This window comes from Rosa rugosa, chromosome 2 (assembly GCF_958449725.1).
Source record: "Rosa rugosa chromosome 2, drRosRugo1.1, whole genome shotgun sequence".
Lineage (NCBI taxonomy): Eukaryota > Viridiplantae > Streptophyta > Magnoliopsida > Rosales > Rosaceae > Rosa > Rosa rugosa.
Window position 1 is genome coordinate 13,609,686 of NC_084821.1, and position 18,391 is coordinate 13,628,076.

The following is an 18,391-nucleotide window of genomic DNA, read 5'->3' on the forward strand; positions in this document are numbered from 1 at the left end:
ATCCGGACATTAAAAAAAAAAAAAAAAAAAAAAAAGAGGGGGAGGCTATCGAAACGAGCATGACTACGTGTTGCGCTTAAGATTGACCACAACCACGCTAACGTTGTCAGTGCTGTGCCTCGCCAACGCAAGCTTCGTCAGCAGAGTCGACGCGTCGGAACACGCCTTGTCGGAGTTCTCCACCTCCGATCCCTTACTCTCCATCACAGGCGCGTGCGCTTTCCCTTTCAGGCACATTAGCGCCACCCCACACGCCGTGTCGTTCGACACCACGTCCCACAGGCCGTCGCTCGCCAGAATCAGACAGTCGTCCTCCGCCGTCCGATCCGTTATCGTCACCTCCGGCTCGCAGCTCACGTACGGTTTCAAGTAGTTGTCACCTGAACAAAAAATAATTATCGCCAACTATTAAAATTTTGAAGAAAAAAAAAGAAATATAATCTCCGAGAGTTTTACGTACCTATGGCTCTTGACATGGCCAGAACTCCGAGAACCCGTGGACCGTCCCAATATATAACCCGGCCACCCGCCTCCTCGATCCGGTTCAGCTCGTCTGGACGATCCGGCTGTTACCATGGATCACGAGGACAACATTTTCAGAAAGGACTTCTTTTAACAATACTGTCGTATAAATTTTCTTCACGTTTTCCACGCAGTTAACAGACAAATCTTTAACCAGTTTTTTGTCACCAACTTTTTATTATTATCACTTATCAGCGTAAAGAAGAGAATTACTTTGTGATCGGAGGAAAGAGGTACGGCCTTGCCGTCACGGCAAAGGACGGCTCTAGAATCACCACAGTTAGCGACGATAATCTTGTCGGGCGTGACAATAGCGACAACGGCGGTGGATCCGACGGCCTCGCACTCCGGCATTTGAAGCTCGCACCGACAGTTGGCTCCGGCGACGGTGCCTTGGGTCCACGCAGTCACTTCCATGTCCATGCGCGTGAAGCTCCTCTCCAACGCGCTCTGCCACTCATGAAGAGCCTTGTTTTCTATCTCCTCCTTCACCACCTCATGGAACCGCTCCCTACACCTCGTCGCCACCTAAGAAATACAAAACGACTACGTTTAGTTCAATCAAAGCTCTTTTTTTTTTTTTTTTTGAAAAGATTAAAGCTCCAGTATTACATGATGTATATGTTAAAGACTGGTACGTACATGAGAGCAGCCGTGGCCGTCGTACACGGCGTAGTAGTGAAGATTGTTGGCAGTTTCTTGGTCCCCGCGGCAAAAGGAGGGGTGGATAGAGACGGCGTCTTCCATATCTCGTCGTCTTCCACAAACGGAAACCATCCCGAACTTGGCGTCAGGATTCAGTACAGGCGCTGACGTGGACGGACACTTGGAGGAAATCGTTAGACTCGAAACCCCCTCCTCGCTTTCAATTTTGACCAGATTACCCTTCTCTTCGTCACCGCACTTCTCCATGCCCGGAGAAACAGTACAACACTCTAGTCTCTTTCGCTTCTCGTCATTTTCCGTCGACTCGGCAGGGGCCGCCACGCCGGAGACGAACTTAAACCGACGGATCTCTATCCTCCTCCGCCTCGCGGCCCGTGAGCTCGCCTCGTTCTCGCTCAAAACCCCGAAACAAATCTCCGCCATTTCAAACTCAAACCCGATCTCCGCTCATCTATTTTTCTTGGTTCAAACCTCAACAATTTTTCAAAACTAATTGGAAAAAAAAAAAAAACGCAAGAGGATGCAAGAGAGGAGCTCCCGCGCTAGTGAGTGAGGGTTTTTAAGGACTTAAACGGGGCCCACCACGGCCGGAAATACAGCTTTTTACGTAGAGAAAGGGAAAGACCTGCAACTGCAATGGAGCTTCTCTCCCTTGTCTCTGTCTGTCCCTCTCTCTCTCTCTTGCCCGTCGTCTTCACGGGTTAGAGCGAGAAAGTATGAAAACAGTGCTGCTCTGCCTAAATCAAGCACGTCTCTCTATTCTCCGCCGTTGATCTCCCTATCAGGCTCCCCAGGACCCAACACGTGTACCGCGCGATCCGGAGTACGGGGAATACGTGTCCCAATCAGACACCGACAGTGAAAGCAGCAAGGCAAGGGGGGAACTTGCTTTTCTGACACGCATGTGGTATCGGGCTTTAATTCCCCTCTCTCTCTCTCACTCAAAATCTCGCCAAACGGCTGCCACCTGTCCCGGGTTCCTCGAATGCGAGTCTGCGGCATGGTTTTTTAAAAAAGCTTCTAGCTTTACATGCCTGTGACGTGTGGTCCAATCAGATGGATCTACGTAGTGAATTGAATATTGAAGGAGGAAGGCCGGTGGGGTAGGGGGGTTGGGTGTCTACGTCGTTGACCCTCCGGGATATCTAAGGGGACGCTGTCGCTGTCGCTGTCGTATACGCGTGTCCAAATCTGGTCGCCCTCACCGAACACGTTTCAAACTTTTGTCTACGAGTATACAAGACAATTAAAGCTGTTAATCATGTTCGTTTAAGCGTGCGTTTAAGTTTCTCACAAAAAAAACAAAGAAAAAAAAAGCGTGCGTTTAAGATTTTTTTTTTTTTTTTTAGAAGGTTTAAGAATGTTTTCGAAACGGTCGAAAACCATTTTTCTTAGAAAGTTTAAGATACCCTTTAAGATATGCCCTTCACAGGATTAAGGCTCCAGATCATGACCCTTTGAAAATTTGAAATGTTATACAGAGACAGAGACGTGTGAAATGCATTCAATCATACGTGCTTTAATACAAGTCGGTTCTTATAAGTTAAAATTCTAACTGTATATTTGGAGCACACATTTATTCCACTTTTGAATCAAATTATTAAATAAGAAAAAGTTTTACATCATGTATGGCGATCAATCTGAAAATAGAAAGTGCGTAAACAAAACTACGATATATACAAGCATCACACGTTAATGTTTACTATACATACACATTTTGAGGTCATCAAAAGTTAAAACTTTAACACTTTATTCAGAGCACACATTTATCCTACTTTTGAGGAGATCGACTATCAAATAAGAAGGATAAAGTTTTACGTCATGTACGGCATGTCAATTTAAAAACACAAAGTGCGTAAATAAAACTGACAGGTCCACAACATCACACCTTAACATACACATATAAATGCTTTACAGTTACATGATCAAAAGTCTTCCCCTGATATCTCACACCACCTGCCCGCCTTAGAGTCGGCCTTAACGTCATGAACCCTTATGAACTAGAAGTATTGCCTATGTTTTTTGAACAGAATAAATGCATTAAAACTGGGAACCAAGAAAGTATTGCCTATGTTAAACCACCACAACACTAGAAGCGTAAAATATGTTGAGCAACATGTATTACACGCACGTTTTTATTTTAAAATGTTATTATGTTAACAAGGTATATACGAAGTTCATATCCAATCTGTTACTTATGAGAAGAGTGTCAATTAGAAATAATTAATGTATGACAATTTAAAAAATATTAGATGAATTTCTCATCTCGTAATTCGTTAAAATTAATATTAGATGAATTACCATCATGTTGAAGTCTTCTTTTCGTTTTTGAAGTTTGAACTCAACCTGACATCATAAACCTTTGTTTAAGTGTAATTAATCGTTCTAAATTATGGGTGGTGCTATTCACACACATAAATTATGGGCGGTGCTATTCACACACTCCCTCTATTTTTCTATTACTTTAATTCAATTTTTTAAAAATTATTCTAACTACCATCCCTTGTAATTATGTTTCTTTTTCTTTTTTGTATTTAGCTAGTGAATCATGAATCAAACATCATTATACAATAAATCAATTTTTTTCACCTAATTGAAGGAAAAATAATATGTTCATTAAGTGGAATGACCTATATTATTAGACAAGGAATATGTTTCCCAGGTAATTACATTCATCAACTGAATCAAAATTGCAAAGTTTGTTCTTATACAAGTGTGAGGGGTATGAAGCATACTTTTGAAAATAAAGAATCTAAACGCAGAAGAGACAAACTTTGCAATTTAGATTTAGTTTTATTTTTTATTTTTTATTTTCTGGACAACAGTTTTTTCCTCACATCACCCATGATGTCAGTGAGATTTGAACTCATTACCTCTGACTTTTGCAATTTAGATTCAGTTGGATGAACGTAATTACCTGGAAAACATATTTCTTGTCTAATAATACATGTCATTTCACTTAATGAACGTATTATTTTTTCTTCATTTATATAGGTGAAAAAAATTGATTTATTGTATAATGATGTTTGATTCATGATTGACTTGTTAAATAGAAAAAAATAAATACAAAAAAACATAATTACAAATGAGGGTAATTAAGGTAATTTATATAAAAAATTGAATTAAAGTAATATTTTTCTAAAAACAGTGTGTGAATAGAAAAAAAGAGTGTGTAAATAACACCATCCTAAATTATTTATCATGAACTCAGTCTCATTAATGATTGATGTTCTATGTTTGGACAATGTATTTGTACAGCGACAATATCATTGATTACAAATAAAGAGTTTCAATGAAGAAGTAGCTAAATCTGCTGAACAAGGGAACATAGACGAATTTAGAAGATTTGATGCAGGTGGGTACCCGTTGAGATTCTAGTTCGGCAGCATCACCAAACTTGATTTCCTCAACACGCGTCGAGTGGTTACAGGACAACGTGGTCGATGACAATCATCCCAATAAAACACGTGGGGGCCACGAGAGGTTACTTCAAAGTTCAAACCCTAACTATTTCTCCACCTGTAAAGTCTAGCGGGCTAGCAGTTGCCTTCAACTTCTGCATGAAACAGACAGCCGGCAAAGATTTACTGCTTTACCGCCACGTAAAAGAAGCCCTGAAAAGCAAAAACTAACCCTGGTTAACTTTCAGCCACACAGAAAAACCTGGGTTTGAAGGGACTCCTCCTTCTCTCTCCTACATGGAAGCCCTAGAAAAGTAGAAAACCGACCAGACAGAGAAGCCATGAATGGCTTAGCCCCGATACGTAGGTGGCCGGAGAGGTCGCCACGTGGCGAGGGGGTCTGAGGTGGTGGGAACACGCGGAGTGACGCCAGAACCGGTGCATGGTAGGCGGAGGTGAGGTGCGTGCAGAGAATAAGGGGTGCGGCGCTTGTAGTTTTAAGAGCTAACAGTTGGCGCAGCAGCTGAAGAAACATGTATCGCATGCAGTTGCTGCGTGTGCTCTGGTTTCTGCAGAGAAAGTGGAGCTTCGACACCTTAGCCTTAGCCTTAGCTTGCGTGAGGTGTCTGTCAAGGTTTAATACGAGGATGGAAATGAAAACCTTGGCCTTATTTTTGGGGTTTCCCAGGATTCAAGAAATCGTGACACTGATGTCGATGCAGGAGGGTTACATATATATGATTCATAATCACTATAAACCTTAGGTCATATGTTGCTGTATACAGAGTAACAAACTTGTATATATAGAAATGAAACTGCATCATGATGCGGAGGAAATGGAGCTGTGAAGGAATCAGAATAAAATCAGTACTCTATGAACTTTTCTTTTTTTGGAACCCAATATTAATCTGATCAGTGAAAATAATGGTTTTGATATGAAATGTTGATTCTCGAATCCTGCTGACGCCTGTTCTTAGAAGTTCGATCTCTAATTTAATTTGGTCTAAGAAAGCAGCTTAGAACAAATATATATATATATATATATATATATATATATATATATATATATATATATATATATATATATATATATATAGGTGTTATTTATTTCTAGTCCATATGTGCTGATGGTCCACTATTATTCCTCGGGTTATAGTATTAAGTACTCTACTGCTCAAGTTTAGCTTCGCTAATTTTGAACTTTTACAAGCTACAACAGACTGCTATAGATAAGCCTAGCTGGCTAACTATTTCCTAGCTGACTCTCCAATAATACAAACCCATAATCGACAATGTTCTAACTGATCTTAACTAAGGATTGATAATATAACATTGATGAGATGTCATGAAAATTCCGCATACCTAGCTAGCTAACCATTTCCTAGCCGACTCTCGAATAATACAGACCCACAATCCACAATGTTCTAAGTTCTAACTCATCTTAACTAAGAGTTGATAATATAACATTGATGAGATGTCATGAAAATTCCGCATACCTAGCTAACTAACCATTTCCTAGCCGACTCTCGAATAATACAGACCCACAATCCACAATGTTCTAAGTTCTAACTCATCTTAACTAAGGATTGATAATAACATTGATGAGATGTCATGAAAATTCCGCATACCTAGCTAACTAACCATTTCCTAGCCGACTCTCGAATAATACAGACCCACAATCCACAATGTTCTAAGTTCTAACTCATCTTAACTAAGGATTGATAATAACATTGATGAGATGTCATGAAAATTCCGCTTTATTCTGAAGTTAAAGAAAAAAGTAATATAAGGTTTATTAAAGGAAAAGAAAAAATCCTTGGTTCTACTTTCTTTTAAAAGCCAAAAAGAATGAAAATGGAATTCTTGGTCATGTTTATGTTGGATGTAAATTAAATGATGTGATTAGCTACATTTTTGCCTTAAGCAAATGGATTATTGGAGATCCAGTTATATTGATTGAGCAATGCTCTAATTAACTTGGCAGCGGATTGTGTTGCTTCATTGGCTTTTAAGAGGGTGTGTCCATGCCAGTTGATTGGGCTTCCAATCTTCCTCCCTCTTTAGCTAGCATTAATCTCTTGTATGATATTGGTCAAATCCCTCCGTAACCTTCCTAGCTAGTATTGGTGTGTCGACGGATTCTGACTTGTAGCTTCTCTTGTTGTTTAATATAATTTCTCTTGTCAAAAAAAAAAAAAAAAAAAAAAAAAACCAATGCGCGCATATCCTCATGCATGTTATCCTATATATATACATTCAATATTGAATGTATTAGACACACACATACACATAGCTAGGAGAAACTGAAATAAGCACTGGTTAACAAAAATTTATATCAAATCCAGAAGTTGAAACTATATATTCTTCCCAAATGAACCTTACATTACCAATGATGACTTCATATGCTGAACGACTTATGTACCTTTGCTATATATCTGGATGAGCTACACTCATTTGAAGCGATATATAGAATTGGATTCTATAATTATAATGTATGAATCTATTAACGTTGACAAGAATTATTTAATTTTGTTGCTGCTTGACCATAAGCTGAAATGATTTTAATTATTCATATAGTTCAATATGCAGACCAATTTTAGGTGGTGTAGAAGGTCAACTAAGTGGAGTGATATATGGGAAGAGTATCATTAACAAAGACTTGTATTTGCAGTAGATGAAGTAAAACATATGCAAGTTCAGTGCTATCAAAATTTTGCTGCTTTTTAAATTTTTTATGGAATGCATTATATTTAGTTACATGATACAAATGCTTAAAGCCCATATCGGCCGGCCGGCATTGAAGAGAGACACCATATATTACAATAGCTCTATCTACCCAATAGCAAAGAAACGTACAAAGCTTACAAAACATTCAAATATAAAAGTAAGATGAATCACAGAACAAACATCTCACAAAGAAGCAAACCAGAAATTGCAAAAATGGAATGCCAAGCTGCATTTGATTACAAAAAATAGCTCTATCTACCCAATAGCAAATAAATAAAGCTTACAAAACATTCAAATATAAAAGTAAGATGAATCACAGAACAAACATCTCACAAAGAAACAAACCAGAAATTGCAAAAATCGAATGCTGAAATTACATAATGGATATGTGTTTCCCAACTAACGGAACTTATCAGTATGTCAACAACTTTAGGAATTAGTCTTAGGAGTGCAGGCCTGTTCGAATCCTAATATAGGATTGCAGTATAACTTGAATCCTAATCGAAACTGCAGATCAATCTCAATAAGTCTGACGATGTTATGCTTTACTCAATTAACCAAACCATTCAAAGTAAACTCATCACACCTAACACAAGATCTGTTGACGCAGTAAAACCCTTCAAAGAGGTAAACAACTGCGGGCACTATGCCGGTGAACAATCCACTATATGAATAGGAAAGTACATAAAGATCTTACACAACTCATCTACTAGAACCAATCTAGTGGGTAGCGGTGTCTTCTCTTCTTTGCTACTTTCAGATCAGCGAACTTGTTCCCCTTTGTCAATCTTGAGATGGCACAACTCTCACCTCGGTTGTCAATCACCTCAAGGCACAAATCATGCATGAACTACCAACACACATGAAGCATAAAACCATAAAACTTTTTTGACAGAAAAAGCTTGGGATTTGATAATCCTTCAAAAGCTAAACAAGGAATAGCTTATGAAGGATTCTCAACAACAATTTTGGCTCAATACTTTCTGAGCATGAAAGATTAGAAAGCTCTTTATAAACGTAGTAGATATATGTTTTCTGTTCTAGTGTCCCAACCCTAACAACGTGAAAAACACATATATATAAGATATGAATGAACTAGGGTCTCCTAGGGTTTCTACTACGGAAAGGCTTTTCAAAAGAGGTTTTTATCCATGGATTAAAATCAGACGTTTGAAAGGAAAAGCCCATAAACCAATTTAAGAAAGTTTGAATGCTTTGGATAAAACCTTCCTAAAATTTGCATATCAGTACATTAGGATTGAAAAGATTTTCGCATCCTACAATAGGATTTAAAGACAAGTTCAGTCCTAACCACTTGATAAGCATGCACATGTATGCAAGACATACCTGATTGATGAGACTTGTGCCTGAAGCTTGAAGCATTCCATTCTTCTAAGGATCCAAGAGTAGAAAGTTATTACATGAAAACATGACTCTTGGTTGTTGTGCTTAGGAAATGCCAATCAATTAAACATTGCACTAACAAATGCCAAGTTGCATTTAATTACAAAAAATAACAAGAATAAAGACAGTTTAAGACGAGTGTGAGAATAATGCATACGTGATACTAACTCTAAAATAAAATCTCCTCCCCTCTCTATAGGTTTTGCCAAAAGAAAAAAGTTTTAGATTAATTTTCTATAAATCTTTTTCTATTCAAGTAAATCTAGAATATGTGTCTGGCCCAAACTCTAGGTTACTTGACCTAGTGGTCACCTAGTGGTAATAGGGTTAGAATTAGAGATAATATCAGAGAATCTTGGAGATATCCAATCAATGAAATATTACGTTTCCTTGTACAACTCTAATTCTATGTCTTGTACGACTCAATTCTCTCTCAATTCAGTTTTCCTAAATCACGTTATTAGCACGATGCCCTAACCCTAAAACCTAATAGCCAAAACGCTAAATCCAAATACAAAACCTTGAAACCCTTTCGGCCCTCGCCGCACATCTTGAAGCCCTTGACACCAGGAATCCAGAACTGGTGGCAAAACAACCAGAACCGGCCGGAAACCTACTGAACGGGCCACCGGAAGCTCCAAACCACCCGTATCAAATACTCTACCGGTTCACCACCTTTCGGACCTCCGATTGCTACCAAATTTTGCCAGCAGCAACGCTTCGATCCCAGGATTCAGGAACCGGAAGAAAAACCCTAAAAACCGGCCTAAAAGTTACTGAACCGGCCGACTGAACCTCCTGCAGAAAAACCGGTAAAAGAAGGAAAAAAAAAAAGGGAAAAGAAAGACTCGTGGGGTAGAAGAAGTCAAGGCCCAAAGTGAAGAAGAGGAGTGAGCCTTAGCCAAAGCAAAAAAAAAAAAAAGGGGGGGGGGGAGGAACAGGCCTGGGCCAAAGCAAAAGGGCAGCCCACCGCCGGCCCCTTCGGCAGCTGCTGCCACCGGCGACTTTTCCGGCAAGATTTTCATGCAACTTTCCTGCTAGATTCCGGCCACTTTTCTGGGGACTTTCCAGCCACTTTTTCAGTGACTTTCCGATCACTATTCTGAGGTATTTTTTACTAAAAGTTCCCGTTTTTTATTGTTTTTCTCTTCTTTTTCCTCAGGGACTTGCAACCTCCCTTCTTCTACCCCCCTTTCTTCTTTATAGGGGAGACCAAAAAGCCGAACTGTGGGGGTTCGTGCTCACTCCAAGTTTGGAGGTTGTAGAGTCCTCCAAACTTAGAGTTTGTTGAGAAGTTATGATCAACCACAAACACATCATTGTTTCGATCTAATCCAATTCCTCTTAGAATCAAATTTCTTGGAAGCGACTACGCTCAGAAATCCCTAATTTTTTGGAAGCGACTACGCTCAGAAATTCTATTGTTTTCGTGGTAGCCTTTTTCGGTCCGAAACTAACCCTAATTTCTTGTTCCCTTTCAGGATGAGTAACCTGAAAAAACTGGACTTCATTCCATTGGGAACAACTGGCTCTGGATATCACAAGTGGGTTCGTGATGTCCGCTAGCATCTCAAGGCCGATCGAATCTTGGATATGATTCTCGAGCCTAGCCAGAACGTGCTAACTGTGAGCAAGCTCAAGCTTTGGAAGCAAATGGAGCAGCCTTGGAGGAAAATAAGGCGAAAGCCATCATCCTAATGACTCATCATATGGATGATTCGCTCCAGTACGAGTATATGAATGAAGAAGACCCCAAAAGGTTGTGGGTCTCACTCAATGAAAGATTTGGCAACGTCCGTGACTCCCTGCTTCCTGACCTAGAAGTGAGATGACATAGCCTCCGCTTCTGTGATTTCAAGACAGTTATTGAATACAACTTGGAAGCACTTCACATTAAATCCTTGATGGAATTCTGTGGAAAAAATATCACAAATGCAATGTTGATTGAGAGGACTCTCTCTACCTTCCCCGTCTCTTCTCTGATGGTTGCAAAGAACTATCGAATCGACGTTACTGCAGGACGGATCACAAGGTTTCATGAGCTCATTGGAGCTATGAATGTTGCTGAAAAGCATGACAACTTCCTTGTGAAGAACTATAATTCGAGACCAGTGGGAACAGAGCATATTCCGGAGTCCAATTATAGTCGCGCCCCTAAGGGAGGGCACCAAGAGCGAAACCCTAAATCTAGGGACAATTCTGGATATTCTGGTCCATATTCTCTCTCTAATGAGGAAGGTAACCGCCAAAATAAGCAGATACGAAACTGAAGAGGTCAACGTGGAAAGAGAGAGAGAAAGGCAACGCCTCTGGCCATGTTGGTGGCGCCACCAACACTAAGAGCCATCCTAATGACGCTTTCAAAGAGCCTCAATCAATGGTGACTGAGCACAGTGATGTATGTTCCCGATGTGGAGTATCCAGTCATTGGGCACACATTTGTAGAGCTCGTGAAGAAATTGTCACCACCTACAAAGCATATTGTGAAGCAAGAAAAGCTCACTATGTGGAACAAGAAGATCAAGAAGATGATCTAGAATGAAGGGTTGAAGACTTCAAATCTGGCTGGGATCAATAGATCGCAAATTCTGTTTAAGTCTTTATTTTTCCAAGAGATGTAATAGGCAATTGCCATATAGTTTGTAGTAAATGCCATTGGTTTAGTTTTTCTTCACATAGGCTCATCCAAAATGAGTATGATGTCTAGGAAGGTTTTGAGATAAGTGGTACATAAGCGAGCCTTGCTCCACTGACATCTCTCTACTCACCTGGTCATATTTATTTTGGAGTTATCTAAAGAAGTCAAACGACTACCTTTGTTTTGTATTAGCTAGCATTTAGATTAGATTCTCTTAATAGTTAAGAGACGATGATGCAACTCTGTTGACTTATGAATAAAATTTCAAATTCATTTCATTATAACTCTATTTTGATACTGAGCATATTACTTTGTGACTACGATGGCTGGGTCATCAGTATTAGTTCAAGGACATGGAATAGCCCAAGTTCCCCTTGCCAAATGACACATTGATTACTGTCACAGAAACTCTCTACGCTTCTAGGGCAAATCGCAACCTATGAATAGCCAACGGATTCCATGCGAAAATGCATGTAGAGAACGGAAATGAGTTCCTTTGCAATACCTCTAATGATTGCGAACAAATGTGCATCTTAGAGAAGCTTATGTGTCTCTCTAGTGGACTCTATATCACTATTCGAGCTATTAAATCCAATAAAGTCATGAGATAAGATTTCTTAGATTTAGACACATATTGGCTTTATCACGACAGGATAGGTCATCCTGGTTATGATATGATGATTCGTCTACTAAAGACTTCACACGGACATCCATTCGTTCGAGCGAAACAAAGCACGAATCAAAGGTTAATTCCTGGACTAAGTATGATTGCCGCCGCTACCTATGGCACCGCCGCCATCCACCACCAGCCTAGGGCTGGCACAGTCTCTATCCATAACGCCATGGATGACATCCATCATGGTGATGGCGCTCCAGGTGATGCTGCAAATCACCAACTTTACTTCAAATAGCGTTTCAGACACTCAGGCCCAACCAAAATCCTCATTGGTTGCTTGTAAGGCCTCTCGCTCGTTTTACAAAGCCTGTTTCTTAGGGAAATTCAGACTAAGACCGTCCTATGCAAAAGATATGAAAATACTCATTTGTTCTTACATAGCATCTGTGGGGATTCTGTAGACTGATTCAACCAACTTGCGGAATTTTAAATATCTCATGATGTTGGTTGACACGCAAATACGCTGGTCATGTGTTGTGCCATGGTCCACATGTAAATGCTGTTTATACTACACTCATAGCAAATATCATATGACAAAGGGCTCACTCTCCGGATCATCCTATTCAGTCAATTGGACTTGACAATGCTAGAGAGTTTACATCAAAGACTTTCGATGGTGATTGCATTGGGACTGATGTTGGACATCATATTCCCATGAACACACCCAAATGGTCTCGCGGAAACGACTACGATGGTAGCTTGGAAATTGGTAATGCGCAGCAATCTCCTTATATCCGCTTGGAGTGATGCAATATCGCATGCAGCTATGCTAATTCGTCTATGACCCACCACCACTCAATCTTCCTCTGCGTTACAACTAGTGGCTGGGTACCAGTATCTCGTACTTATGCATATTTGAGTGTGTCATTTACGTGCCAATTGCGCCGCCACAACGCTCTATGATGGGTCCTTACAGACGAATAGGCAACTACGTTGGATTTGAGACTCCAACAATCGTCCGCCACTTAATGCCCTTGCGAGGCGATCTCCTTACCGCTAGATTTATGAATTGTCACTTTGATGAGACATTCTTCCCGTCGTTAGGGGGAGATAAGAACATGAATGTTCAACAAGAACAACAGAAATTGTCATGGTCTATCCTCACTATGTCTCATCTCGATCCCTGCTAAAGTGATGAGATCACATATATCTGCTGCAAACATGCCTCCTACACAGAGGTAGGCATGGCGCCAATGCTGTAGAGAGTGGCACTCAGGAGTTACAGGCCATGGCCCCAGCTAGGATGCCTGGGAGACCCGTGGATTCGAAAGATACTTTGTAATAACTCAATCCTTGGATCATCGACACTCAAAATCAGTCTCATGAAAATCTTCCGGATTATGGTTATCGTTGGGGGACGCCTCAATGTCAGAACCTATTCCTGAGAATATAGAGCTCTATGAAAATTACACTAGTGTACATGAGATGTGGGATAAAAACTCCATCATAATTAATGATGTAGTCGCGCATTTCGTTGCGCATGAGTTTATTGAGTCCGATGATATCGAACCACACTCCGTTGATGAATGAATGCCAACATAGAGAGATTTGGCCTAAATGGAAAGATGCGATCCAGGTTAAGTTGGATTCTCTAACGAAGAGGAAGGTTTTCGAGCCAATGATGCCAACACCTCCTAACATAAAACTTATTGACTAATGGGTCTTCGTTAGACAGCGTGATGAGAAAAAGATATGGTAATCTCGCCTTATGGCGCAAGGCTTCTCACAAAACGCCCTGAAATCGACTACGATGAAACATATTCTCTCGTAATGAATGTCATTGCACTCCACTACCTTGTCAGTTTGGTAGTTTCCAAATAACTGAACATATAGCTTACGAATGTGATCACTACGTATCTCTATGGGGATCTAGATACAGAATATACATGAAGGTTCATAATGAACTTCATTTGCCCAAGTCAATTGGCTCTAGACCATGGAGCGCGTTTAAAATGAGGTTGAAACGCTCACTAAAGTGACTACTTGATTGGGAAGGGATATGCCCACACATTTTCATAACAAGTTTTGGATTCTATCGCGGTTCATGTTGGACATGATCTTCATTAGAAGCCCTTAAAGAGTTAAGGGAAACCGCTGAACACTTGAAATCCGATTTTGAGATGAAGGATTTTGGGAGAACACGATTATGTCTCGGTTTGGAACTTGAGCATCGTGTTGATAGATGCTTAGGCATTTTGACAAGGTCAAGCCTTCAAGCACCCCCATGGTCGTCAATAGTCTTGATCCTGAAAATTCTTCGTCCAAAGGATGATGACAAAGATGTGCTAGAGGCAGAAGTGCCTTACTTAAGTACAATAGGCGAGTTATTGTACTTCGCTCAATGTACTAGACCGGACATCTCATATGTTGTGAGCTTGTTAGCTAAATATACAGCTTTGCGCCAACGTGACGCCATTGGATTGGTGTAAAAGATATCTTTCGATACTTTAGATGTACGATTGATATGTGCTTGTTCTATCCCTACAGAGAGATGATGGATTCAGACCCATCACACACCAGGAACACCGCCAACACTGGCTTGCGTCCTTCATCCCCATCCCAAAATAGCATTAGTGTTTTGGAAGGTTTTGCTGATACTGGGTGTCTCTCTGACCCACACAAAGGTCATTCCCAAACTAGTTAAGTGTTCACCATAGATAAGATCACGATATCTTGGAGGTCTGCAGAACAGACCCTAGTCGCTATATCTTCGAACAATGCAGAGATTATTGCTCATTATGAAGTGGTTTGTGAATGTATTGGATCCATAATTACGCATGTTCGAACAATTGTGGTTTGAAGTCTACCACAGATGAGCCTGCGAGCATTTAGGATAACGCTACTTGTTTTGAACAAATAAAGCAAGGCTACATCAAAAGCGACAACACCAAGCATAATCAGCAACAACAGACTCTCCTCAAGATCAAAGTGAACTAGGTTCGATCTGAGGACAGTGTGGCAGACTTGCTCACTAAGTCATTGCCTAAATTCCACTTTCGAGAAACATGTGTTGGTAGCATTGTTTGCGGAAGTTATCCGAACTCCCATAACCGTAGTCATCAGGGGGAGATGCAGACAGGGGAGATATCTACACGTATGGTCTCGAAACGTGAAGGGTTTATGCTCTTTTTCCCCTTCGACCGAGGTTATTTTTGTCCCACTGGATTTTTGTTACTCGACAAGGTTTTTAATGTGGCAACTAGAGGAGCACCACGTTTGGGCGACACAAGGGGGAGTGTTCAAGTAAATTTAGAATATGTGTCTGGCCCAAACTCTAGGTTACTTGACCTAGTGGTAATAGGGTTAGAATTAGAGATAATATCGGAGAATCTTGGAGATATCCAATCAATGTAATATTACGTTTCCTTGCTTGTAATCCTCTATATAAAGAGGTCCCTATTATCAATGAAAGTACGACTCAATTCTCTCCCAATTCAGTTTTCCTAAAACATTTTCTTATTATTTTTCGTTTTTTGAGTGAGGGCCAAATACAACTGCTCTTAAGCCTTGACCATTAATGAAACCGTAGAATACATGGGGGCGACATTTTTCCTAAATTCCAAATTACAATAAGTATCAAGTGGACATCCCGAGATAGCAACAGGAGTCTCAACTAAACATATGTATTTTAGTAAGTACCAATTAGCAAAGAGTGCTCTACTAGCTACTCCATTCGTTTTACAATTGTAGTAATATATTGGAAAGGTACTGCTCACTCGGAGCCATAATTTACTAATATTATCAGCTTTCTCACTATGTTGTCACCAGAAAGACTCTCCGGTAGCACTTAGTTTCATCCTACCACTAGGAAGTAGCGACCATTTGACAAAGCAAGGAACTCGCAACCTACCTAAGGAAGACATGGCACAAAGAGTGCGTAGATTGGCATAAAACCACATCAACCCAACCAAATAAAGGTATGGGTTTATTGATAAAGAGAAAAAAACTAAAGCTATGAAAGCAAAAGAAAAACCCAAATAAATAGCAGCCCAGTTTGGTGCCCAAATCCAGGCCCAAGACCTAGCCCAGAGCACATATGGACTGCTTCATCCCAAGACCGAAGCCCAACTTTGCCAACCCATCCCTGCCATCACTCTACCGCGACCACCGTTGCACCGTCACCAGCGTACCACTGACCAGAAGAAGATCCTGTCTGCCCTACCGTGCATGACCGCACTACCAATCTGAGCAAGAGTGGGCAGATCTCTACAACCCAGCAACGAACTCACCGACAGCACCACCACCCCCTTTTCGCCCCGATCTTTTCTTGCCATGCCGGTATGTCACGGCGCCAGACCTCCCCAATGCTCCCCTAGCCTAACTCGTCTCCACCATTGCAAAGTTGCCTGCCTCAAGAGGAGATTCGTTGCATCTAACGTAGTCAGCCAAAAGCCCTTAAATTCAGCCATCGAAACCAAACTACCTATGGGAACCAACCCGCTTGAAAGGAAAACCTACCCGTCCGGCTGCACTCGCCGCACACAGAAGAGGCCGGAGGCCAGCGTCGGCGTGGGGGCGTTGTCGGACTCAGACGAATGTTTGAGGGAAAACTAGGTTTTTCTCTGCATTTTTTGGATCGTTTTTCTTTGGTGGAATGATTTCTTATTATTTTATATATATATATATATATATATATATATATATATATATATATATATATATATTTCTTTAGTTCAAAGAAATTTCATTAATGAAGGGCCATGATGGCACATACAAACGGTCCTTAAAGACAGCCGGTACTATTTACTGTTACAATTTATGCTCAATTATTCAAAGAGCCTATATGACTATGTAAAGCCGTTCCACATAAAGTAAAATAGCTTGAATTCTCCTTCGCCAATGCACTATAATTGTGGTACTCCAGAAAATCTATTTACTTAGTGTAAAATCAACCCAATAATATACAAGCTCGAAACACCTATGTTAAACATAAGCGTAGTTATCCGGATTAATCCTCTAGTATCCCAAATACAAAACCCTAGAGAACTAGATGCCATCAGTTGGGTCCACACTTAGGTCATAATCCTCATATCATTCCCAATTGTTTTGGACAACCAAAACACTCCAAGTATGCCAAGATATTTTGGTACCTAGCCTGATTTGGGCACCTGTTCTGTTTTGGGCTTCCAATTAGAATTGGGTCGGGCCACCAGTTTGATTTGGCCGCCCCACCATGAATGGGCAACCCCTCACTGGTGACTATCATGATTGCTGCCGTCACCCTACTCGTCGCTGCACTTCCTCCACGAGGTGCAGAGCCTCTTGCCGTCTCATCATTCGACTAGAATTCAAAAACCCTCGCCTTGCTTTGATCACTTAAAACATGGTTATGCCACGAGCACAATCCAGTCGCCACACTCAGCCACGAAGCAGTATCTGTCCCAAACTAGAACCGCAAGTCTTGCATTACTCATTGATTTTCAAGGGCTTTTAGGCACCCCCTATGCGGTCGAACCCAACCCACTTCCTTATGCGATAGCCTCCTCGAAGTATCGGCGGCTGCAAAACCACCATCCATTCCGACATCAATGCTGTGAGACGCAATGGATTGCAGGTTATGAATGTGGTCACCGCGTATCTCTATGGGGATCTAGATACAGAATATACATGAAGGTTCCTGGTGAACTTCATTCACCCAAGTCAAGTGGCTCTAGACCACGGAGCGCTTTTGCAATGAGGTTGAAACGCTCACTAAGTGACCACTTGATTGGGAAAGGATATGTAAATGCCCACGTGTTTTCTATGACAAGTTCCGGATTCTATCGCGGTTTATATTGGTGACATGATCTTCATTGGAAGTCCTTAAAGAGTTAAGGGAAACCGCTGAACACTTGAAGTCCGAGTTTGAGATGAAGGATCTTGGGAGAACACGATTATGTCTCGATTTGAAACTTGAGCACCGTGTTGATGGATGCTTAGGGATTTTGACAAGGTCAAGCCTTCAAGCACGCCCATGATTGTCCGTAGTCTTTTTCGTCCGAAGTATGATGACGAATATGTGTGAGAGGCAAAGGTGCCCTACTTAAGTACAATAGGCGTATTATTGTACTTAGCTCAATGCACAAGACCGGACATCTAATTTGCAGTGAACTTGTTAGCTATACATAGTTCTATGCTAATGCGACGCCATTGGATTAGTGATATGGGCTTGTTCTATCCCTACAGAGAGATGATGGATTCAGACCCATCGCATATCAGGGATGCCATTAACGTTAGCATGTGTTCCCTATCCCCATCCCAAAATGACATTAGTGTTTTGGAATGTTTTACTGATGCTGGATATTTTTTTGACCCACACAAATGTCATTCCCAAACTGGTTATGTGTTCACTATGAGTAAGACCGCGATATATTGGAG

General features: G+C 40.8%; 1 protein-coding gene across 1 annotated transcript; it reads right to left on the minus strand.

Annotated features, from left to right (window-relative positions):
* On the minus strand, positions 1-1,626 carry LOC133731795 (probable protein phosphatase 2C 24). The gene is made up of 4 exons (XM_062159209.1): positions 1,165-1,626; positions 736-1,050; positions 461-566; positions 1-380 (listed from the first exon to the last, which is right to left on the minus strand). The coding sequence occupies exons 1-4, from the start codon at positions 1,609-1,611 to the stop codon at positions 64-66; spliced, it is 1,185 nt and encodes a 394-aa protein (XP_062015193.1). The 5' UTR covers positions 1,612-1,626; the 3' UTR covers positions 1-63.
* Positions 1,627-18,391: the final 16,765 nt, after the last annotated feature.

Bases quoted from the DNA above. Each gene is read 5' to 3' on its own strand.
- LOC133731795 (XM_062159209.1), bottom strand. From the start codon at position 1,611: ATGGCGGAGATTTGTTTCGGGGTTTTGAGCGAGAACGAGGCGAGCTCA. The intron at 567-735 runs GTAATTCTCTTC...CCATGGTAACAG, and splicing joins CTCTTTCCTCCGATCACAAA to CCGGATCGTCCAGACGAGCT. The intron at 381-460 runs GTACGTAAAACT...TTTTTTGTTCAG, and splicing joins GGCCATGTCAAGAGCCATAG to GTGACAACTACTTGAAACCG.